The sequence below is a fragment of the Parasteatoda tepidariorum genome, chromosome 5, assembly GCF_982258835.1.
Source record: "Parasteatoda tepidariorum strain Cologne lab strain chromosome 5, Ptep-v5.0, whole genome shotgun sequence".
Taxonomy (NCBI): domain Eukaryota; kingdom Metazoa; phylum Arthropoda; class Arachnida; order Araneae; family Theridiidae; genus Parasteatoda; species Parasteatoda tepidariorum.
This window is the reverse complement of record NC_141759.1, coordinates 75953344-75979463: the sequence shown is the minus strand read 5'-3', so window position 1 is coordinate 75979463 and position 26120 is coordinate 75953344. Positions and strand designations below refer to the sequence as shown.

The following is a 26120-nucleotide window of genomic DNA, read 5'->3' as shown; positions in this document are numbered from 1 at the left end:
TTTTACAAAAAAAAAAAATACGCTTTTCGATTAATTTGGAGCTAATTGCTTTCACTTTTTAGGACAGAGAAAAAAAAATTATTTATGGAATATTTAAAATAAATTTACATAATTTAGAAATACTTTAGAACTGATAATGATGGAAAGTTCCACTCTAGTTTAATTATGTAATTTAATGCACCAAATTTTAAATTCTGGAGCAAATTATTTTTGGGGAAAGGGGATGTAATAAGAGTATTCAAGTCCGGTGGGGTGGTGAAATATTTTCTCGTGTATAAAATGCCACTCCTTTTCCCTTATCGTTACACAGATAAATATCACTCTTGAATATTTAACGTATAGGAAAATCTAAAAAAAATAAAGTCTAAAAGTAATTGTTTATAAGACCTGTAAAGTTGAAAGAAATTAGTATTATTTATTTATTCATTTATTTTCTTTTAACTGCTTAATTATTAATTTTCATTGTTAAAAGCATTGTGGTGTAATATTTAAAAATGCTTAGGGTTTAATGTGTGCGAAAATAAAGTGAAATTGTAAACTACAATTAAAAAAAGGAGAAAAAAAACCCAGTCAAAATAGTATTATAATTGTTTTATTATGTATTATCATGCATTATTACGTATCATCATGTATTATTATAATATTAGGATGAATTAAAAATGTTGCAAAAATAGTTGGAAATAAAATAAAACACATCTGGTTGACTAAATTGCATTATTTCTCATTGTAAAATTATGATGTCCTTATTAAATTAAAAGTAATAAAATTTCTGTTTCAAATCATATTTAAATGAAATCTAAAATGGTTCACATACCAGCTCACTTTAATAACAATAAATGTATACGCATGCCGATGACAAGAACTGTGGTATGAGTTTTTTTACAGCTTCTTAAGAACGACAATAGAAAGAAAATTGCTACTTGGGATGATAACTTCTGATTTACATCATGAAATTAATTGCTTAATCTACTTAGTAAATGAACATGTAAGACTTAATAAAATCTTTTTTTACATATATGAAAAATGTATAAATAAAAAATTTTATTCGTGAATCTTATAAATATATGATCTTATATAAAAAATGTTAATCGTGAAATATATTATAACTTTCAATCAGAGTTGGCCAAAAATGTAATCGATTACATTTTTTGATTACAGTAATCAAATACTTGTAATCATGATTACAATTTTCAAAAATTTTGATTACAGCTGTAATCATAATTACAATATTGATTACAGTAATCAATTACTTGTAATCGTGATTACAAAGTTTGATTACAGATGTAATCATGATTACATAGTCGATTACAGTAATCAATTACTTGTAATCATGATTCCAAGTAATTGCGATTACAAGTAATCACAACAAAAATGATTACAAGTAATTATGATTACAAGTAATCAAAATATATGATTACATGTAATTTGATTGCATGTAATTTGATTACATGTAATCATGATTACATGTAATCTAATTACACGATTACAAGACTATTGTATTCTTATAAATGATTATATTTTACAGTAGATAGTAGAATGTATTTTATAAAGATACATTTTGCACGTATTAACATGTACTGCATTTTGTACGTATTTGTATACGTACAAATGAATGTAACTGAAATGTATGTACATATGATTTTATCTAGTGCATATGTTCAGACATTTTAGTATCACACACATGTACAGTCCGCAAAAAAAAAAAACGAATCACCCTGAATAACTTTCGTTCTAATGATCGGATTTTCACGAACTAAGTGTCAATCTTAATGGTTCCTGGGGGTGACCTCAAATATGTTAATTAATTAGTGCTAACTATTAATTAAGTTACGAAATCAGACACAAAAACGTACTTTCTCTGAATAAACATATAATTTTTTTTACATATTTGGAATCTAGACCCTTGAATTAGTGGGGGTAGACAAAATTTTAAAAAAATTGGGTGGTAAATTGGGCCGCAATAAAGGTTTATATATTTGGCGATAGTCCAGAAAACCTCCAAAAAAAGTCGCCTGCGCAAATAAATATTTTAAGATAACCCATTGACTAATTCAAAAGAGGAGTGCTTAATTTTACTAGGTTGCTACGCAATCAAACTCTGATAGTAAAAAAATTGAAATAATGTTCAGTGATTGCTCGGATATTTTGCACGTATTAACATGTACTGCATTTTGTACGTATTTGTATACGTACAAATGAATGTAACTGAAATGTATGTACATATGATTTTATCTAGTGCATATGTTCAGACATTTTAGTATCACACACATGTACATACACTGTACATGTATACATGTACATTTATACACAATGAATATATGCATTTTATGCAAATATTTGTGTATGTAAAATGTATATCTATGTTCATGTACGCATGTATATACAAGTACCTGTGTTTGTACGAACATACATACATTGTCTGTACAATGCATGTCCCATGCATGTATGTGCAATTTATTTATGAACAGTACAATATATGTATGCATGTACAATATAGGTATATCTGTAGGATGTACAATATATGTATGTATACATGTACATGATATGCATGTCCAGTGTATTTATGTACATGTACATAATATGTTCATGCTCAATGTAAGTATCCAAATATGCATAATACATTTGTGAACTATTGTACGTACATTGGGCGTATTTATATTTCACATATATTCATACATGCATTCGACATGCATAACGTACGTACACACATTTGAGATGCATATATTGTACAGATGTATATACATATAGCGTACAGATGTACATACATATAGCGTACAGATGTATATTCATATAATGTACATATGATGAAATGAACATATAATGTTCATATAATGTACATATGTGTGTACATATACAGTACGTATGGGCATAAATATATTGGGCATAATTCTTTCGTACAAATTTTACATGTGTACATGCATGCTATCCCTATCTATGCATATGGTGCAATGTATATATGTACAATGAATGTATCCACACATGTACAATACACGTATGTTCCATGTATGCATATCCATATCTACTATATATGCACGTACAATACATGAATGTATGTACATACATTGTACATGCGTACATAAATTACACGTATACATATGTACATTACATTTATGTCTAAATATGTGTACAATGCAATAAATAAAATGCATGTAAGTTAACTTTTAATGACTCAAGCAAGTTAAATGACAAAATCAAACGATATTTAAATTTAGTTTTCAGCTTTAATTGTTCTATATCATTTTGAAATTCTCTGAATAAAAAATTATTTTCAGGTATTTTTATGAAATGTTTGACAATACAGATTTATTTTTTTTATAACATAATGCATGATTCATAGAAATTTTTTAAATGGTAAGAAAAACGGTAAATTTTATGTGTGGAATTAATATTTAGAAATTCCAAATAAAATTATCGTTTGCTTTCTAAAAAATATGAGGTCGAGTTTCATATACCTTAGAATAATTTTAAAAAAAATTTTAATAACTTTACTTATATAAATTTTTTTAATGTATGCACAATGTATGTGTATATTGTAATTACATATATTTAAATGTACGCACGTATTTGTACATAACTTGTAATTATGTACATGTATACGTTGTATGCACATGCATACATTGTGCATATAACTATTCTTTTGTACATCCATGCATTACATGCGCATAAGTATTAACAAAGTATGTAGTTATACAAGTACATACGTAAGTTGTACATAAGTACATACTTTGCGTGCACATATATCGATGTACATATAAATATGCATGTATACATGTACGCATTTTATTTACGCAACTATGTGCATATATTGTACCTTTAAATAACATTTTTACATATTGTACGCAAATACGTACAATTTTATATACAAACGTACATTGTATATACGTGCTATTATCGTAAATTTATACAATATATGCACTTAAGTGCATAAAAGCATGCAAACGCATAAGCATTATTTTCATATACGTTCATACATACATTGTCTATGTATACAAAGATACAAAATATTGCCTTTTTGTACAAACTAACATACATGCGTACATGTATCATAAATGCATAATTATATGTACTAAGCATATGCGCATTGCATTAAGTATATTACAATATAATTATGAATATTGTACGTACAAACAACGTTTGTGCATACATTGTATGTATAGGAATCGCAAATTGTACGTTCATGCGTGCGTACATTCTATGTACATAAAAATATGTAAACACATGAATACTTACATAAAAAATTTGACTATAGTATACAATCGTAATAACTTGTAATCGTATAATTTGATTACAAGTAATCACAATTACATGTAATCAAATTACATGTAATCATGATTACATGTAATCATATATTTTGATTACTTGTAATCATAATTACTTGTAATCGTTTTTGTTGTGATTACTTGTAATCGCAATTACTTGTAATCATGATTACAAGTAATTGATTACTGTAATCAAAATTGTAATCATGATTACAGCTGTAATCAAAATTTTTTGAAAGTTGTAATCACGATTACAAGTAATTGATTACTTGTAATCGTGATTACAAGTAATTGATTACTGTAATCAAAATTGTAATCATGATTACAGCTGTAATCAAAATTTTTTGAAAGTTGTAATCACGATTACAAGTAATTGATTACTTGTAATCGTGATTACAAGTAATTGATTACATAGCTGTAATTATCTGTAATCAATTACAGTTGTAATCGATTACTGTAATCAACGGCCAACTCTGCTTTCAATAAATATCTTTGGTTAAAATGGAGTAAAATTCAGAGACTTGATCAGTAGAAATGATTTACGAAACGTTATGTATTTGTGATAAGAAAACAACCATCTACCACAAAATAAAAGCTTCTATAATTTTGAAGTTTTCAAAGTTTAAAAACTCGAAATTTAGACTTTATAAATTGTGTGAACGTTTTTAAATAAATAACTGAAATTTAAAATTAAACTTCGGATATCTTAAGGGCCACTTTTATTAAATGCGATACAATTCTGAACACAACTGCGTGAATCACATACAACATGAATGGTCCTTTCCAAGCGTAAGTTTCAATACAATGACAGCAAAATTAATGTATGTGTGCGATACTTTAAGATACAGTTTTAAGCGAAGTATTTGTGCTCCTATATAGATACTGTTCTTTAAGAAATAAAGATAAAATTTTATCCGACTCAATTTCATATCTTCTCTTTCATGCTTACAATTTTAGCGCAAGTCCGATTCAAACAAACCATCAGAATTATAGTTGATGTTATTATCATTTCAGAATAGTTATTATGGTTAAAACCCTCAGAAGTATTTGGTTGATATTTAATTAGAAAAATTTAAGTAGTTTAATAGCTAGTTATATCTAGTTTATTGGCAGTAGATATTGGGAGTTCAGACGTGCGTTTTGATGAATGCTACAGATTCGCTGTAAATATTTTTTAAAAGACAGACTAAAAGTAAATAAGCAAATTAATAAATAACTGATATAATATTTCAATCTTTCACAATATTCATGTTAAAGACCGAATACATAAAAAATTTTAATCGATCTTAATGTTATTAATTTTCTATTGAAATAATTAGCTCTAATTATGTAATCGTATGAAATAGAAAAGGGTGCAAGCCTTGTGAATTTTATTTTTTAATTATCTTCTAAGGAAGCTGATTACTTAATTATAAAAATATTACTTTAAAATTTTCTTTTAATATTAAAAGTCATTTTTAAAAACGAAACTGGATTTTTATTCGGAAATGAGTGTTGTTTGAGTTGTTGCCAGATTTTTTGCACTAGTTTTAGCAACCGATCGTGAGGACATTCTGATGGCTTGGCGGTATGGAGAAGTGTAATATTACCGAATCAACATGTGTGTATTATTGCAATAAATAGCATGATATCGACCTCACAAACATTTGTAAAATTCATAGTAAGGTTCAACCATTCGTTGAAAATGATATGTTTTTCTATTATTAAAGTCTGTATGAGGTGATTTGTTGGTGAGTTTTTGTTGTGATTTTCATCATTTGTTGTGGGTTGAAAAACTCATTTTGTTACCTGCTACTTTTGAGTTTTGATTAATATTTCTTTGTGCGAACATCTTCTTAACTTTACTGTTTATTAAACGTTGTTTTAAAATGTTATAAGAATATATTGTGTGGAAAAAAGTAATAAAATAATATGCGACTAATGCTCAAATGGATTAATACACGTATCAGTTCAATAAGAATTAGATCATGTTTATTATTGTAAGCTATTAATTCGCTTTAATATTGTATCTGTATTACATTTCAGAGATTATTTCTTAGAACCGCCTAATGTAAGCAATGCTAATGTTTACTGAATTATAATCATTTCAAAACTTGGGTTGTATATAAACAAACCATTTTATTTGGTGACATTCGGTTATGGTAAATTGTCATTCCAAAGTGGATTGAACAGTTTATGATTTAACACATTTCTCCCGTCAAATGTTAACTTATTTTTGGATATTGGGGCTTATTGTAGTCAATGACACAAATTATATATATTACTTTCATTAAGTGATAATTATCTAAAAGCTTAGTAGACATAGTGTTTGTTTATTTTTATACAAATACTTTACGATATTTTTAAAATGGAACTTAAATTATTTGATTTGTATGAAATGATAAATATTTAACTAATTGTGCTTACATTAATTAAAATAGTGTGTATTTAATAAATATTTTTTTCCCCTCCATTTATGAAATTAATGTCTGTCTTGTTCCAAACTTGAAACATTAATGTTTAGACCTCTTTCCTACAAAAACATAAGTGTTCAAGGGAATTATTTTTTCTATATTTGATTGAGATCATATTATTCTAGTTTACAATTAACAAATGCCTCTAAAAGCGGTGCTGTACTCGTTTAATAATAACAGGAGATATTAAGAGTTTAATAAATATGACACCATATTTTATTTTGTAAAATTATTAGAAAGTCCTCAGAGTATAGCTAAAGTATTGCAATTCTCATAGTGACTATAATCTGACAAACCTAAGATTTTATGAAAGTGTTATAGGTAATTTATATCCTTTTATAAATACTGAACAATTTTTGTTTATTTACAAATTAACAATTTAAAGATTGGGAAGATTTGAATATTGATATGTGTGCTAATAAAGTCACAGCATTTTTGATGACAGCCAGGTAGTGGAACGTAAGAAATTATTTAAAAAAAAAACATAAAAGAAAGGGACTACATTTGAAGGCAAAACCAGGCAATTTTTTATTTAATCAAAATTAAAATCTCCCTGGGGCTGCTTGAATTCTTGGAACCTCGTTTGCACAATATGACATATTCTGCACTCCTAAGCAAAACACTGCACACTATTTTTTAAAAAAAGTACAAAATCTCTTTATCATTTATTTAATTTCACGCTTTTATTCTTAATTGGAAATGTTTTAGACTAATTGATTTCTTTGGCAACAATGTAATGAACTTTTCTTATCCATAATCAATTTATTTGGTTGAGAAAGTTAAATTGCTTAAAGCTGTTATTCTAGTTCACTATTAAAATAGTTAACTTATCTAGGAAATACTAAACATTCAAAGCCCTAATATGTACACCTAATGTATATGATTTCATAGATGTCAACTTTTGTACTTGGGTTGATTTTTCAAAGTTTTAGGGAAATAAGTATTGAATTCGCAGTTATAGGCAAAATTTTTTAAGTTTTGTCAGTATTTAAAATTTAAATTGATATAAAGCTTTTTATATGAATTAACTTTCTTCTCTATGCTGGTATGAATTACTTTAAATGTGAAATCAATTTTGAAATCTTTAACTCTGATATTATTTCATATTTAAAAATATCTTTTGCAAAATGTGGAAGCATTGACAGCTATGTTAAGAAATTTTTCTGTATTTATATGTTTTGGGGGGTAGGATTAAAAAAAAAAAAACTGTCAAATAATTTTTGATGCTTAATTAGTTTGGTTAATAGGTAACTACTACTTGTATTGCGGTTGCTGGACATGGTGGTAATAGGTGTCTAATATACTACACTTAATATATTTAACCTCTTCATTACTGAAGTATAAAGGAATATAGCGAAAAAATATTTTACAGTTCCGAATTTCCATTTTACTGTCTTAATTCACAATAAGATAAAACAAAATACGAATTATACTGCCAGGGAGCTAATAGTTTTAGGTCAACATACGTAATAATTTAAGTTTTAACTAAGTAAAAATAATATAAATATTTCAAATGTTAAATTGCACCTAAAGTAGGAACAAACATGCTTAAGGGGACACTTCACGATGGAAAACCCAAAAATCGACCAAATTATACTTTTTTCAATTTTTGTTTCAAAAAATAATACTTATATCTAGCTACAATTTAAAAGAAAAAATTTTCAATTTCATTCATTTTTTGCAAAGTTATAAGCATTTCAAGATTTGTAAACAAGGTTATGTAAACTGTCTGTTTTTATAGTTAAACTGTTTTTTCTCAATGTTGTTTTTTACGATAATATTCAAACTTCGAACAGTTCCTTGCGCATGAGTTTTGAATAAATCTTTATTTTTTTCTCATATATATGATTGGTCTAATGTTCCGTAACCAATGTGATATAAATAAAAGCTGAATACTCACTGAATATTTTTTAAATTACTTTAAATTGTTATTTAAATTTCAATTTTTAAAAATTATATAAAGATTATGATATTTTGATTTTTTATTTGTTTAAAATTAAGTGCTAAGTTGTTCAAACATATCCAATTTTATTTATACTTATTCAAACTGTAATATAAATGAGTTTCATACAGCTACGATAAAAACTCATGCGCGGGAAACATTTTGAAATATTGGAACATTTAGTAATTTAACTTGCGGATAAATTATTAAAAAAATTATAACTTTTCAACAAATTAATATTTTTGCTTCAAATTTTGGGAATATCTTTCTAAATGCTTTATTCACAATCTATGAAATTTTCATTAAAATTGGTTGATATTTAAAAAAAATCATTTTGAACCTGAAGTGTCCCCTTAATGTTATATTATAGTCTATATAAGTACAATGATGAATAGATTTTAATTATTTAGAAAAATTTTTTTTTTTTAATAATATGAAGCTTTTTTACAATGCGATGTAGTATTAAGTGCAATACCGATGCATTTCTGCATGAAATCTCAGTTTCAAAACTATTTTAACAAATAATTTAACTATTAATAAATTAAACAAAATAAATAATTTAACTATAAAAAAATATTTAATTCTTGGGGGTAAAATTTCAAAATTATGGAAAAAATACCAAGTTAAAGTTATTGAAGGAATGTATGTACCTTAATATAAAACAATTAATTAAAATACGCATAAAAATATTACTAAACAGATATAGCATTGACTACTTATAATACTTCAGCATTTCGCTTTAGTACTAACTACGCTATCATAAATTTCGCCTTGCGTATCAAGTTCTTGACTATTTTTTTTAAGTATTAAGGGAATACAAATTTAAAAGCTTCATAACAATCCAAGAACTCCTAAGTCCAAATAAATTTTTTTTTCTTCTTCATAATAACTAAATCATATAATTTTCAGAAATGAATAATTGTGTTCCGGATTTTTCACAAACCATGATCCGGAAATCCAAGGTTCAGAAGTTTAGTGAAAACATCGATCACATTTATGTAGAAAAATTATTGTATATTTTAATAAAATACTAGAACTAGAATTTGTACTTCGCATCTCTTTCATTTGTAAATATTTTTTTGGTAGAATAATAAATGTGATTAGAGATACAAATAAATTTATAGATAAATTCATTAAATAAAATTACCACATATAATTTATTTAGAATTTCATGTTTTGAAAATATATCAATGATTTAAATTTATAAAGACATTAATTATTTGAAATACGTCATTAATAATTTTACTCAAGAAATTTTCAGCATTTTTGAGTTGGGCCCACAATCACCCCTGATTATTTAAAATCTATTAAATTTTTGATTGTGTAGATTTAGGGTCATTTTCCGAAAATTCCCTGCTTACGTGGATTTTTACCCAAATAACTTACAAGTTCTTCATCTATTGTGGAATCCCCAGAAAGCTTAAATATTCACAAATGTTTGAGTGAATGTAAAACTATAAATTTTCTTCTAACATGTTTTTAGAATCGTGGTACTGAAAACGATACCTTATTAATAGATTTTTATATCTCCCCTCCCCCGACATAAGTACCATTTTTACTAATTCTTAATTTCATTGCACTGTCAATAATTTTCTACTAGGTATGAGTAAGAAATGTAGAAAAGGAGATTTGGATTTTAATTATAAACAGATTTTAATTAAATTATTAATGCCACATTTTGAGTTCTTTCTTCTTAACCTTCAGATTTGTTATTGTCTTGTATTTAAATAATTCCGGTTGTCATTAATTAATATTTATTTTCATTCTAGTGTTTGGAATAGTATGATATTAAATTTTAAGTGATATTTCTCCTCAAAATTCATTATGGCTGGCAGCTTACAGCAAATTGTTCCTTTACTTACCACTCAAGATATTAAAAAAAGAATCCAATTGGGAAGTGATATTTTGAGCTGCCTAAAAAATCCTTCTTGTTTGCAAGATTTTGAAGAGATTGGATTCTTCATCGACAGTGTGTCATCTTGGTTAAGTAATAGCAACTTTAAAGTAAGTTTTATCATTATTTAATTAATATTTTTCTTAGGATCAGGTGGGGTAAAGTAGTCTTAAATCAAGCCTTTTTAAAAAAATTTTTCTCCATAAAGAATACTTTAAAACCAAACCATTAATTTTATTTTGCTGAAAATTTTGATGCATTGGATTCATATTGACTAAAGCATAATTTATGTTTTGTTTGATTGTTTCCCTATAGTAATGACATGAAGAACTGCAGATATACACAATTTAAAAAACGATATATCCATTATAAGAACATGTTTTGATATATCCAATTTACACTAGAGTGGGGTAAAGTGGGTATAGTTCAAAAATTGTATATATTTTGGTACTTCTCCTTTAGCCGGGCGCAAGCGAAAAATTGCCAAATTATGTAGAATTCTGCCAAATTTCTTACAACCATAAGGGGAATGTTAGTTTGGGGACTCTATTCTCTGAATTCATTCAAAACAAAGCATTCTTTTTGGGTAAAACTGCTTTGTTTACATTTCATTAATATTTGTTTATAGTTGAACTTGTTTTACTTACTATTAATAAATACTTGTTTATAGTTGAACGTTTTTGACATTTATTCCGTTAACTGTTTTGTCATTCGCTTCGCTTATCGTTTTGTTCACGTTTGGTTCACAATTGCCGCCATTTGCGCCTGGCTAATGGAAAAGTACCTATATTTCAATAAAGAAACACATGTATATATTGTTTAACAATAAGTAAACATGTATGATAAGATATATGTTAATAACATGTAAGTAAATATTGTTTGAAAAAGGAAAATTATCTTAAATGTATCTTGATTATATTTAAAAAAAAAATACTTATAACTGATTTTTTTTGTGTATTAAATTAAAAAGTTTATCTTCACGGCCATCAAAATTTGATTGCACTTCAGGTGCAGTATATTTTTCTGAACTCAACACAATTTCATCAAAAGGCATGGAAAGTGTAATAGTATTTGGTATATTTAAAATATAAATGAGAGTTTAAAAATTAATATCAATTGGGTACTTTAAAGTGCTTTTACTATTTATAGCAGACATGTTTTTTATTTATTTAATTTAATTATTTCAAAGAAATTGTTTTATTTTCATGAGAAAAACTGATATGAAGGCAGAATTTCGAGGGGAAACTTATCTACATCTTTAAATATACTCACTAAGTTGTTCCCTTATGTAATTTCGGTGATTTTCTAAAAATTGTTTTAATATGTCTCTTATATTTTTATTATCATTCTACTCTCTAAAAAATAGAATTTTAAAAGTTTTATTCATTAGTGTTAAAATTACTATAATCAAACTGACAAATTATTTTTTTAGCTATTTCATTACAAAATATAAAGCATTAGATACTTACTAAAGCTAACACAGAAGTAAAGAAAAAAATATTCCTTTCATATTTCGCTGATCCTAACCGTATAACCACTTTCCCCAACCTCATAAAACAATTCATAATAAATAGAATTTTGAAATTTATTTGCAATTTTCTATGTAGACCTGTTCCCTCTGCCAGTTTGAACTAAAATTAAAACTTTTTGCCAGTTTTTAACAATGTTGGACGAAAATTCAGCAGCAGCTTAAACTGACATACTGTATAAGTTGATCATAAACAGATAGTTTGTAAACATTAAACTTTTTATAATTTTCTAAAACTGAAATAAAAAGGCTTGCCTCAATCCCAGTCTCTAAAAGTATTAAATGAATAACATCAATTTAAAAGGAGAAAATCTGTGTTTTTTAGCATATCTCCACTTTACCCCATGAACCTACTTTACCCCTCCTGACCCTATTTATTGTAATGAAACAATTTGTTTTTCATTATTACCTTACAACTGTGTTAGATTCACTATATAGATTTTAAATGATGGGATTTTGCTAGTTTGCATTTATGGATTCTTAAAAATTTCTATAGTTCTACATAACAGGTTTTAAATTTTAAGCCAGTGCTTAATAGCATATAAATCACTATATATTTTTGGATACGCAAGTTGAAATGGATCCCTCATTTTTAAAAATCAAAATAGTGGATTTATTTATGCATTAGGTGTATGAGTGACTCTTCACATTTGTTACAAAAAAAAAAAAAAAAAAAAGAAATACAAAATTTATTATGCCACCTTTTAATATGATGCACATAAGTTTTAGATAAAATGTGAAGTCTTCAAATTGCTTGTTGAGTTTTTCTGTTTCACTCTCAAGTAATTTTCATCAGTCTTCTGATATTCTCTTGTTCATATTCTGATGAATTTTTGATATTCACTATCAGTTTAAAACAGATTGACTTTGTGTATTAAATCATTCTGGATTTATTTAAAGAAATTAATACCATGCAAATGTGATGATAAAATCTTTTAAAAAATATGGTATGTGATATCTTGTAGGACTTCAGAAAATAAGTTGAATTATTCATAGAATATAATCATTGCAATGATATATAAAAGGAATATTGTAAAAAGCTTTATTGTTATATGAAAGTTTTGTTTGCATTATCATTGCTTTACTTTCATTATGTATTTAGTATTTATTTAACTTTATGAAGTTTAGTAACTTATTTCTCTAGATTTATTATTTTTAAGTGATTGTGAATTTCTTTAGAAGAAAATTATAAACTATTAAATTTCAATGAAAAAAATAATAAGTCTTAGTGTAGATTAACTTTAAATATATTACTACAGCTTATTTCCAAAAATAGTGTATAACAATTATACATATTTTGTTCCTTTATTTTTTTTCTGTTCAATTTAGTTTCATAAATCTTTAAGTAATTAGTTTTGTGTCGTATCTGTGTGTCAAGTTAAAATTATTTGACAAGTTTTTCAAAATAAACAATTTTTCTATGATGCTTATTAGTCCTTCTATAGTATTTGACTCATGGTGCTCCATGCTTTACTAAACATGATCAACAGTTATTATTAATTTAAGAAATATTTTTGTTAGTTTTTTCTTTGGAATAATTCAGTCAGAGGTTAAAAAATATGAAAATTTTAAAAATGTTGTCAGTAAAATGTCCCATTCCTAAGTTTTTCTTTCTTTTTCTTTTTGCTCTTTGCACTATAACATACTGTTGCACCAGGGCTGTAATGGAAATAGTATGGCTGGTGTTTAGACAAAATCTCATTTTTTAATTTTTTTTTATCAATTGAATTAATTTAGTTTTATTTATTTAATTCAATTAAAATTTAATTAATTCAGTGTGGAATATCATTTTTTGTGCATTGGTACATGCATATTTCACACGAATTAACATAGCCACATGCCAAAGATACAATACAAAACCTCAGTTATTATTTTTGCATATTAGTAATTGTTCTTCATTTAACATTTAATTGTGTTAGGAATTTAAATTAAATAGGAAAAGCCTTACTTAAGATTGTTTATAATTTAAAAAATTTTAAATCATATGTAGTTAAAAAAAATTTTTTCGATTCAAGTTCCACAAATTGTTAAAAAAAAATGCTCACAACGTTAGGATTTTCAGAATTATCCCACAGAAAATTTACCACTCAAGCACTGTTTCTCATATATATTTCATTATTATAGGTTGCACAAAATGGAATTGAAATCATGACGATTTTAGCTGAAGAAATGAAAGAAGATTTTAAGCCTTATATATCCACAAGTAAATATGCATTCTGATGTTTTTTTTTAAAGCAATCCACAAACATATTTGTGTCTATAATTATTTGATTCTTATTTTATCTCAGTAAACTTTGTCATTAAATAATATATTTTGCTATAATTTTTTTTAACCTTATTTTTAGTTGAAAAGAAATTGTAACATTTTAATAATTTGAATCAAATTAGCTTATTAGTGCTGTATTTCCTAATCTATAGATATCAGCTTCTAATTGCTAACACTAAGCTTTTTGCTTCGTTAATTATTTTTCCCAGAGTGAAAACACAATATAATTGTTAAAAGCATTAATTTTTTTCTATGCCTTTTTATTAGATTATTTCTGCATTAAATTACTTTGTCCAGTACAAAAATTTTATTTCAATACTCACAATTAATTATATGATTTTCTTAAATAAATTAATTAAATTAATTAAATTAAATATTTGGTGGTTAAAACTTAATAACTAAAATAAATTTTAAAGTAACTTTTTTTTCTTTTCAGACTATGTTTTTTATTTTATTTATCCAATTAAAATTCATTTGATGTATTTTTATAGGCTTATAAATTTGGTTACTAAACTAATTATGTTAGATAATAAAGAGCAAGTAATTGAATTATTGATGATAGACTACAAACATAGGTGATAAGAGAAAAAAAATTGTTATTCGTTCTGCATCTAAATGAATTAAAAAAGTTTTCTCTCGTTTGCTATTTTTTAAAAATTTAATTAGATTATAAACTAATATACAGAAATTATGAGTGCCAAATTTTTTTCTTCTCTCTATTTGGTAATTTTTCAAAACTTTGCACAAGAGCATGAAAAATGCATTTTGAAGAGGTTTTTCACTCTTTAACTTTATATTATCAGTTATATGACAAGTTATGTTTGGATTATTTGCGAATTGTGCACATAACATACATTTTCGATGCTGTATCACAACTCCTATTTGCATGTCTTATTAACCTCACCTTTGTTCTATAGTTTAGTTGATACCATTTAGTGCAGTAGTATTTGTTTGTATTTGATCATTGTTTTAGATTATCTTCTAATTTCGTATGTAAACATCATTTTACGTTATCTTCAGATATTGTATTTGATTTGAACATCATTATTCAAAATGAAATCTACATTGTCTTTATTGACTGATCAAATCTTTATTGACTGATTGGTGAATTACAAAGATTCAATACAGATATGTAAATTCATTGTAATTCAATTTCCATTTTTTTGAAAGCCATGTTCTGCTGTTTATTATTATTTATATATCTGTGATTTGTTGCTCCCAAGGTCCTTAAACTTTTGAGTTAACAAGTTAATTTGAATTTTAAAAAAAATATTTTAGCTGTTATTTTCTAGTTATCTATCCTCTTTTACTGAATAGCAACTATATAGGTGTATTCCCCCCAAATATTATAGGTGTATTTCTTTGAAGAAGAAATATTTAGCTTGTTCAAAGTAACTAAGTTTTAGAAAGTGTTTTAAATTAGTAGTTATAATAATTAAGCGAGTCAGAACATTATATAGGTTATCTGCGCACCTGAAAAGTCATGAATTTCGGTATTGAACAAAATTTGTCATGAAATGTCTTGATTTTAACTATTTTTTTAAAAAAATCATGAAAAGACATGGATTTAGGTTGCCTGAAAATCTAATTTTTAAAATGGACGTTACTCCCCCCACCCCAATTTCATGGTGTTCCGAATATCGGAATTTGTAGCAAAATCCACCCTCACAGTCATATTTTATTAAAATATAAAATGTTTTTATCATGTTCTTTAAAAATTATGATGTTTTTTCAAAAGTTGAAGGAAAAAACATTTCTAGAGTCAATTATCTTTTAAAATTCTAGCTGAAACAGGCCAGTCATTGGTGAATTTTTTTAAATTCCAAAATGAGAACAGAAAAATCAGGAATATTTCTTTCCTTTCTGATGAACAAGAAAATTATCTATATATATTTTCTGCAGAATATAAATCTGCAGAAAAAAGAAGAAGAAAATTGCTTTTGAATTTTTTCTAGCTATTTTATTGCTTCAACTAATTCTTAACTCTGTTTTTTTAAATTTAAAATCTATAAATATAAGGATGCAGAGTATAATAGTTTTGGTTATACCTATCATTTCAATTAATGTTATTATAAAGCTTTTTTTAAAAATTTGTTGTGTTTTTGTTGAAGAAAATAGTAGCTTCGTTAAGTCATAAAAAATGTTTGGAATTAGTCATGGAGAGTTATGAAAAGTCCTGGATTTGAAAATCTAAAATTTAGCAGATACCCTGATTATACCTTTTTGTTTGAAGTGCTGCGATATGGAAAAGTTTTTTTCCTAATTTTTCAGTGGACTTCCTAATGTTTTTTTCCATTTTTTATTTTCATAACTGTTTAAAATATTTTACTAATGTTAGAGAGAAATTTAAGAAAGAGTGAAATGTTTGTTTCCTTATATCTTTTAATGTATTATTTTTCAAATAAGTTAAATAACTGTTATAGAAATTGATTTAAATAACAATAATCTATGTTACTTATTAAAACTATTATATATTTGCAGTATTCCCTGCTACTGTAGATAGGCTTGGAGATGGTAAAGATCAGGTACTGTTTAAAAATTTCTTTTGTCTGTTTATAATTAATTGTCTATTAGAAGATAATTCAATAAAGATAACATTCACTTTTTGTAATGCAAATCCAAATGTAAGCTTTGGTATAATTAGTCATCTGTTTTTAGCAATCAAAAAACGATTGGTGGTTTCATCTTTGATTATTTTAGACAATTTTGAGTATTTCATATTGTTCTAAAATTAAATACTAAGTCTATTTATAATTTGGCAAAATATTTTTGCTGTGAAAATCAACCTTAAACTGATGACAGGGGAAATTTTTTTATTAAAATACAAAAGATTTTTGTAACAGTTAACAAGTTGTAGCTGTCCTTTAAAATTTTCATACATTAAATATAAACTCATTGTATAAATTGGAATTTTTTTTTGTTATCTAAATCACTATTACTTTGATAGTTTATGTTAAAACTTATAATTACTTTACCTCACACCTTTCTTTGTTATATATATTCATGTAGCTGAAATTCATTTCTAAGATATTTTTCTACTATGTATTTTTTAAAGAAAATTTATAATAAAGAAAAAAACAATTAATTCTTGTTAGGATTAATTTGAGTAACATTTTTTGTATTTAAGACTACTAAAATACTATTTCTCTTTTTGATATTTATGCTTGTAATTTTAGTTTCTGAGTACATTCAAAGCTTAGTGTCAATTTGTTTGAATTTTATGAGCAGGGTTGATTTTGAAATATACTATAGGTTTGCAATTTTTATATAGTTTCCTATTAATGTTATCATTTGGTTGTATCTTTTTATTATGTATTAATCTTTTTGAGTATTTATCTTCAATCAGGATAATTTTTTAATTTCTTTTATTATTATTTGTTTTTATATTTTATTCAATAAAAGTCTATTAATAGAAATTTCTCAATAGAAGTAGAAACTATATCAGTAGAAACTTGTCCTTATGTTTAATGCTTTGAAATTTGTTATGATACTTTAAATATTTTCAACATTGCTTTATTTTGATACAGATTTTTGAACAATTTTTCTAGGTTCGATTGCAAGCTAAGGGCCTGATGTTAAAACTAATGAATCCAGTTTCTTCTCCTCAGGTATGTCAAATATGCTTAGAAATAAATGAGTATTTATAATAACTTCTAGCCTTTGAAACATGTTAAAGGGCATTTCTACTTATGAAAACTGAATCACTAAATTATTTGCTGTGAAGAAAGTGCACATTTTATTGAAAGTTTCCAACCAAACATTTATTGAAAATTATTGCCCTTTAAATGGGTACAGTTTATTATGCTCCATCCAGTATTTAAGTTTCTCGAATTAAATGGTTGGCCACCAACAAAGCATTGACAGCATCAACAATGCAGATGAGTTTTATTACAAAATTTGCCAACTCCACAGGATCACAACAGGATAGCTTCGAACGATCTCTTCAGAAAGAAATTGTGGATTGATAAATAAAATGATCTGGGCAGGGACTGAACTGATCCAACATTCAAAATCCATCACTGCATGAAGGAGTTTGATAACATTTCTGGTTATATAAGCTTTTTGATTTTTTAGTCCTTACCTACCCTTCCCTTTGTCTCTACAATTTTTTAGGTGCCTTGTATAGTCATAATTTTTTCAAGCAGATTTAATTTTGTGTTCAAAAAAATATGTTATTATTATTGGAAATAAGTAATATTAAAAGCATTTTATTTCATTCAAAATAAAAAAAAGAGGGATAAATGAAATTTATTTCTAACATTCTTCTGTAAATCAGTCAGTTTTATATTTTTAATTGTTTGATTTTGTTAGTAAATTCATTTTTAATTTCTAAATTATTTCTTGTTAAAAGTACATTCACAAGTTTACTATCTATATCGCTCCAGCTTGAGACTAGAGTAGCATGTTAAGTGTTAGTAAAGTGGCAATGTTAAGTGGCAATGTTAAGTGTTAAGATATAAGCAGCAACACTGATAAAATTTAATTTTTATTTAACCATGACAAGGTGGTAGGAAAAATTAGTAGAAGAGTTCACTTTTTATTAAATTTTATTGGTGAGAAAGTGTTTAAAATACATGCATATTTTTTTGGCAAGCATTCCAAACTGGTATCTCATTCCAATTCTTGGGTTCATTAGGATAGAAAGCTCTTTAAATAAATCAGATTTTTTTATTGATTATTTTTTACAATTTCTTCTTGCCAAATATAGGTTGTCTATATTCACTTTCTCCAGATTCTCTTCAACTTTCTTTGCCTTTCCCTCCTAAATCGCTTGAATAAACTCTACCTGTTCGCTTTAGACTCACTTTGCTCCCGCCAACTTGTGGTTGAATAATAAAATTCTAAGTGTTGTAAAAATTTATTTATTTATTTTTAAAATTTATTTACAATAGACTTTAAATTATCTAGACTGTGTGATCTAAATTATTGAATGTTGTCTAAGTTATATAAAAAAAAATGTTTCTTTAAGACCCTTACTACCTAATTTCCTTATTTAAAAGTGTGTATTATTTAAAACTTTTTTTTTGTTTCAAGTTGTAATATTTGCTAATTTATTTATTTTTCTTTTCCTAATTTGTTATCATTTTCTGATTATTTGTTTTCCATTTTGAAAAAAAATTATTTCACTGTTTATACAATAATTACACATTGGTAAAATTATCTGTGTTTATTGGCTTAATTCTTATTACTATTACGCATTTTTACTTTGTTAGGATTATTGTCAACTGGTTAAATTTTGATAAGTATCTTTTTTCAAGAAGGGATATAAATGCATTTCTTAAGTGATTTTAAATTTTAAAGCTATTTTTTAAATAAATACCTTTAAAAAAAAGCATCTTTAAATGTTCCTTTTCTCATATTTTGATAGTGAGAAAGAATTACTTTTTGAAATATACTCATAAAATAGTTTGAGTAATTTAAAAATTGTTGAAGGTGAAATATAGTTATTGCATAATATTACGCGTTTTGATAAATATTTACGATGTTTAAAGTTCCCTAGTTTTTTTTTAACTTTTAGGGAGAACCCTGTGCAATATTCAAAGTCTATAAAAACTATTTAAATATAATTTAGATTGAGAAAGTATATTGTTTTTCTAATGTTGCCTTTTGTTGTTCTGTCAGTCACATGATATTTGTTAAAAGTTCAGCATTCAAACTAAAATATTTGCTAATGAATTAGGTACATTTAAAATGGCCTTCAAATGTATTCTTTTTTTATTTCAATTACTTTACCAATTTTTCTTCCTGTTTTGAAATTATGTGCCTATTTGAGGATTTACAAACTAAGAGAACACATCATTAATTTTACCTGTCTAAAATGTAATTATACCAATGTTTTTAATTTTAACATTTTATGAAAGTGGAATTTAACTGTATATTATCTAGTTCTATTTTTGATATTATTCACAAAAGATATATTTTTCTTTTTCAGTATGTGTATGATAAATTAAGCATAGCATTCAATCATAAAAACTTCAGAGTACGAGAAGAAGTTATGGTCCTTTTGCAACAAACCTTAGATATGTAAGTTTTCATTTCTTTAATTTCCTATTCAAATATCAAACCGATGTTTCTTTTAGACTATATTAATTGATCATATATATTATTAAAAAAAAACTTACATGGCAGTTAAAAGCAAAAAAGTTGTTTATTATAACTGTGTTTCAAAATAAATGATATAATTGTTTAACCTTTAGCTATTGACATGTTATATTGGTTCTGCAGTTCTACAAGTCAAATTTAAAGATTTCATTTGTTTCATGACATAATGCAAAATAATTTTGTTTCTGAAATTCTAATTGATAAGGGTCATTTATATTAGTACTTATATTTATATTAACTGTACGCTCTCTACCGAGTGGTTGCAAAGCATGCAGAGTCAATCTGCAGCACAATCTCATAGCTGCCAACTGTTCAAATAGTATTTGATCAGATTTTTTTGCCTTGTTCCGAAGATCCGATTTTTTGGCCAAAATGTATTGATTTTTTGGTATGCTAGCACCTTTTCACTCCTTATGCTGATTTTCTTTCAACCCTTCCTATGTCTAAATACTAGAAGCAGGACGTGTTATTTCAGCGAATATAGTGTAATTTCACATGTCTTAAGACCATTTGTTATTGAACTTCTTCAGATCACAAACTTATAATCTGACGAAATTTTGAAGCTATTGCAAATCCCGTTAATAAGACATTTATATACATATGATTCTGCCACCAATTTGATTATTTTGGTTTGGCTGATGTTTGCTATTTTGAATATTTCGAACTGCGCTGAAATCTGCTAATATTGCTATTTTTATTCACCCGATTTTGATGTCCATCATCGATTTTTGTATTTACCCGATTTGAAAGTTATCTGTTGCGATTCATATTAACGCAATAGAAAAATTGTACATCGTTATTTTGATCCACTCAAGTTAAGAATCCAATATCATGGTTTGTATTTATGCATTCTTTAAACCCAATGTCCGGATTCATATTCACTTGTTTTATAAAATCTAATATTACTATTCGTATTCATGCGGTTATAATATCAAACATCAATATTTACATTTATACGTGATATAAAAACTACACATTGTGGTTCATTTTCGCTCGATCTAAAAATAATGCAGCGAGATTCGTGTTTGTGAGAATTAAAACTTCAATATCGGAATTTGTATTTTCATGTTTTTAAAATCTAGTTTCGCGATTCACATTCATGCGATTTTAAAATCCAGTATTGCGATTCTTCTAAGAAGTAAGTTTTTTCTTTAATTAGTTACTGTAAAAGTGTGATTATCTCCATTAGTAGGTAATTTAATTAAAAATGTTTGTTCAAAAAATTATGTTAAATATTTAACTTGTTTGGTTTATAAATTGATATCTTGATATCGATTTTTTGCACATAAAATTTTCAGTGTTTTATACTTGTGTCACAATTACCTCTGATTGGCTTATCATGCTTTGTGTTCATATTTTTGTTTTTACCTAGTTGGCAGCTATGCAATTTTCATGAATTCAAATTTGTCTGAAACTATAACACAGTCAGACAGAGACTATTATTGTAAATATTAGGATTAATTTAACATGTCTACAACAAAATTAGCACTCATAGGTTAAATAAAAACTGCATACTAAGAAATTGTTTAAAAATGTGTTATTTTAATTGAAAAAAATTTATGCTATTTAAAAATTGATTGAATTATGGAATAATTGAAGCCTAAAAAAAAGAAAAAATTTAGAATTTAAGAAATTATCTTTTATATATTTTATTTTTCAAAATTCCTGCTAGTTGAAAAATTTTATTTAGAATATTTGAAAATCACCACTTTTCTTTTTCTGATATATCTGTAAATTGGCAAACAAATTTTGTAAGGATAATAGTTTAGGAAATAAAAATTATTCTTCTGTTTCTCTTAGTAATATTTAGGCTTGTTTTATTTATTTATTTTTTTTTCTTATGTTTTTTTTTTGTTAAGTAAATGAAAATAAATTTTTAGATTCTGTGTTAATTTTATGTATTAAATGTAAGCTGAAAAAAATCTGCAGATGCTTTAATAATCTGCAATGCCTGATGCCCCGCAGGAGGATGAGTGCCACCGGTTACATAGGAACATGCTTTATTTTCTTAATTTAAATTTACATAATATTTTTTTTAGTTGTTCATAAAAACCTCATATTTTCTAAGTTTGAATTTTATTAGGTTGTTTAAAATTTTTATTTTTTATGAAAACTCTATCTATTTGGTAAATGTTTTGCTTTTTGTTTCTTTCCTAAATATTACTAATTTTAAGTATAAAACTTTTTAAGTATAATTAAACCAAGTATAGAAAAACATGCCTTTAAAAAAAATCCTAGTTATTATTAAGTATTCAAAAATTGACTCAAAATATGAGTTTTGTTTTTCATTTCTGTTTTTCAAGAATGAAGAAGAGGAAAGGTAGTCAGTTGGCAATTCATTATTATAAAGAAAAGAAATTGAGCTCTCTACCCAAAAAGTTAGTTTCATTGTTGAGCAACGTTTTGAGTTTTGTAATTTTTTGTTTTTCCTGGTTGGGAATTTTATATTTTAAATATCAGAATGGGCTGCTGAGATCGTATGATTTGATGCTGTTAGATTTCTCACCTGAGTGGTTTCTTGAAGTCTTGCTTATCACCTATTGTATTGTGTCAGCAAATCAGCCATATTAAGCTGAATGATCACTCAAAGTTTGACAAAAGTATGTGTTATTGGTGGCAAAAGGCCAGTTGACCGAAATACTGTTTCATATACACCCTTCTACTATTTACTTTATTAAAAATAGATGAAAATTAGCATTTTTAAATTAATATCCTTTGCTTTCTCTAAAAATTATTTCCAGCTTGAAATTTTAAATACTCGACACTTCATTTGTTTTCAAACAAGAATGTGGTTTACAAAGAGATTTTTATAAAAAACAGTGAATTAGTAAATGGGGCTAACATCAACTTTTAGCTGACTAATCTATATAAATATGGAAAGTTTACTTTTTATTTACTTTTTATGTGCATTCCCTGCATTTATGTAACTGACCTATATGTTTTCATTTTAATTCGCGCATTATCATTTATTTAAAATAACACTTTATGATTTCACAGATTTTACTAATAAAGATGAATTTTCTCTATGTAGATTTGGTTCATCTGCAATAGTAATTTCACGTTTGATGCCTTCACTAGTCAAATTACTTGGGGATCCAAATTCTCAAGTAAGTAATTTTTTATTAAATATTATTGAATATATCTTTTATAAATTCCATTGTTCTTTTTATTTATTGGTTGAAATATAATAAAATTATATGTTTTAAAGGAATGTTATTTATTTTATTAATATTTTTTTTTTGTAGGTGAGAGATACCGCTATGCAAACCTTAGTTCATGTTTACAAACATGTCGGAGAAAGACTGCGGCATGATTTATCCAAGAGAGCTGGAATTCCTCCTCCTAAGTAAGTATTTTTGCTTATAAAACACTAATTCATTTTGTGTTACTACACTTAGTAGGTCTTTTCTTTGCATGACCAAATGAGTGATTTAAAAATAAGTTGTGCATTAAATTTTAGCAGATTAAAGTGTGATTTATAAGTATTGTTTTCTATCTTCAAAAGTAAAAATTTTGAAATTACTGAAAAGTCAGGGTGGGAGCAGAGCACGTTGGATTTCCTGTCAGAAACAGCCTCAAACTGTCCTTAAATGTATTAAAGTCTCTAAAAACTTAATTCTAAAAATTAATAAGCTTGGTTATTTTAAAAGTTTTAAATTATAAATTATTCTGAAATTCTGAATGCTTATAAATTATATATTCTATGTAATGTAATAAACGTTTGAATTAACTTTTTTTACTGAATATTGTGGAAGATGTTATTGTCTTGGATCTGGTTGTCTCCATGGTTATGAAAAAATCATCATTCCAATTTGATATCAAAATAAGTTCAAGTTATCAAGGGTTATTCCAGACTTTTTATGAAAGATCCATTTTTATGAATTCGTAAAAAATCTACTCATAATTTTGTGAAATTATTCAAATATGGTGCTGAATTTTTTTTAAAAAAAAGCTACAAAAACCAGTTGTTGGCTAAAATTTTTTGTGGAGTTCTGTATTTGTGAAATTGGAAAAAATCTATTCATAATTTTGTGAATAAGTTAAAATATTGTTTGGTTTCTTGGGAGATGAAATACAAAAAACATGTCTATTAATGAAAATATTATTACAGTTCTTATGCAAATGGCAAGAGTTTTTATGCATATAATATTAGTATACTATTAGTAGTATTTAGAATTTTAATCAAATTTTACAATTGGTTTATGCAAATAGTAATACTCTGTATAAATATACTAGTACAATTATAAATATTTTTAAAATTAGGTGATTTTGGTTAAATTATTCCTTGGTTGAATTAAATTAAACATGTCTTTTTATTATGACTCATTTTTGTTAAAAATATGTCAACACAGCTATGAATGAACCTGTCAATAACAACTTGGATTGCTTCATAATTGAAGTAAAAAAATGAATGAAAAGTTTTGAGTGTTAAGACATTTCACCCTTAAACAGTGCATGAATTTGGAAAATTGAAACTGAATATAAGTCACAAAAAGAAAAAGTTCAAAATGAAGATATAGAAGAAAAAAATTTGTGAGGAACCAAAATAAAAACTACAACCGATGGTGGCAAATGAGCGTGGAATACATTTTTATGCTGAATGTGGGAGGGTTGGAACTGATGTCATCTATTAATTAGGGAATCAAGAGCGTCAAGCTGATCGAAGTTGAGACTTACGTCCCAATATGTAGTGTGATAATTTATTTATTAAACTCATAAAGGAATTATGTTTATCGCATTCCTTAAACCTAAATTTTAGAACAGGTCTCAATTGCCCAACCAATGTGACCAAAGTAGCACCGGCAAGATATGTGGTTTCATTTCATTTGCATAACTATTTTTACTTTCAATTTTATACCATAAGTGCTTTTGTATTGTAAGATTACAATAATACATGGGATATTATTTCAATAGGTTACAACTTCTTTCTACAAAGTTTGATGAAGTCAGAGCAGCTGGGGCTTTATTGCCATCTGCGCTTGAAAGAGCCGGTAAGTGATTTATTTTAAAAATTGTTTTCTCTGTTTACTAATTTTCTATTCATTATTTTATGTACCATATAATTTTTTAAAATTACCTGATTTTTACTTGGCCCAGAAAAATTTAATTATTACACAAAGAAATATTACAATCTTAATTTTGTATGAATATTTCCACTCAAATTTAAAATTTGAAAAAAAGTATGGAATGCAATCTGAATTGATTATTTTTATTTTAGAATTGTTTTGTTACTTAATACATGTTAAAGTTTTAAAAAAGGAAAAATTACACTTCGGCCAAGTTTTAAAATAGAAATTAAAATTAACTTTAGGCCCAAGATCAAATAACTAATCTTCACATCGACAGGTAGACAGTCACCACTCTCATCAGACTAAGAACAAAACAGCATAAAAACATGAAAATCTCTGCAGATGGGACTAGAAAATATCAAAACTGTGGCAACTGTCTTAATGTTGAACTCAAACCATATCATGTTTTTTAACTGCCCTGCAGTCGCTGCAGGCCTTCACCTCTTAAACTACCCTACAGAAGAAGATTTATATTCATTTAATGCCATAGAAATAGCAAAGACTATTCAAGCACACCATGAGATATGATTCAATGGAGGATATGACACTAACCAACCAAAATTAACTTTCGCCATTTTTTAAGACTCAAACATTAATTTTTGGACTA

General features: G+C 26.1%; 1 protein-coding gene across 25 annotated transcripts in view; it reads left to right on the top strand.

The window, feature by feature from the left end:
• Positions 1-5764: 5764 nt before the first annotated feature.
• The window catches only part of chb (CLIP-associating protein), a 146244-nt gene continuing 125888 nt past the window's right edge, over positions 5765-26120 (top strand). For 12 of the 25 annotated variants that reach the window (XM_087164303.1, XM_087164310.1, XM_087164304.1 and 9 more), the window contains exons 1-9: positions 5780-5989; positions 10424-10658; positions 14201-14279; positions 16824-16867; positions 17891-17950; positions 20275-20366; positions 23476-23551; positions 23690-23790; positions 25359-25435. In XM_087164303.1, the coding sequence (XP_087020429.1) occupies positions 10479-10658; positions 14201-14279; positions 16824-16867; positions 17891-17950; positions 20275-20366; positions 23476-23551; positions 23690-23790; positions 25359-25435 (709 nt within the window). In that variant the 5' untranslated portion in view covers positions 5780-5989; positions 10424-10478. The other 13 variants (XM_087164308.1, XM_087164301.1, XM_087164299.1 and 10 more) reach the window with 4 other exon arrangements.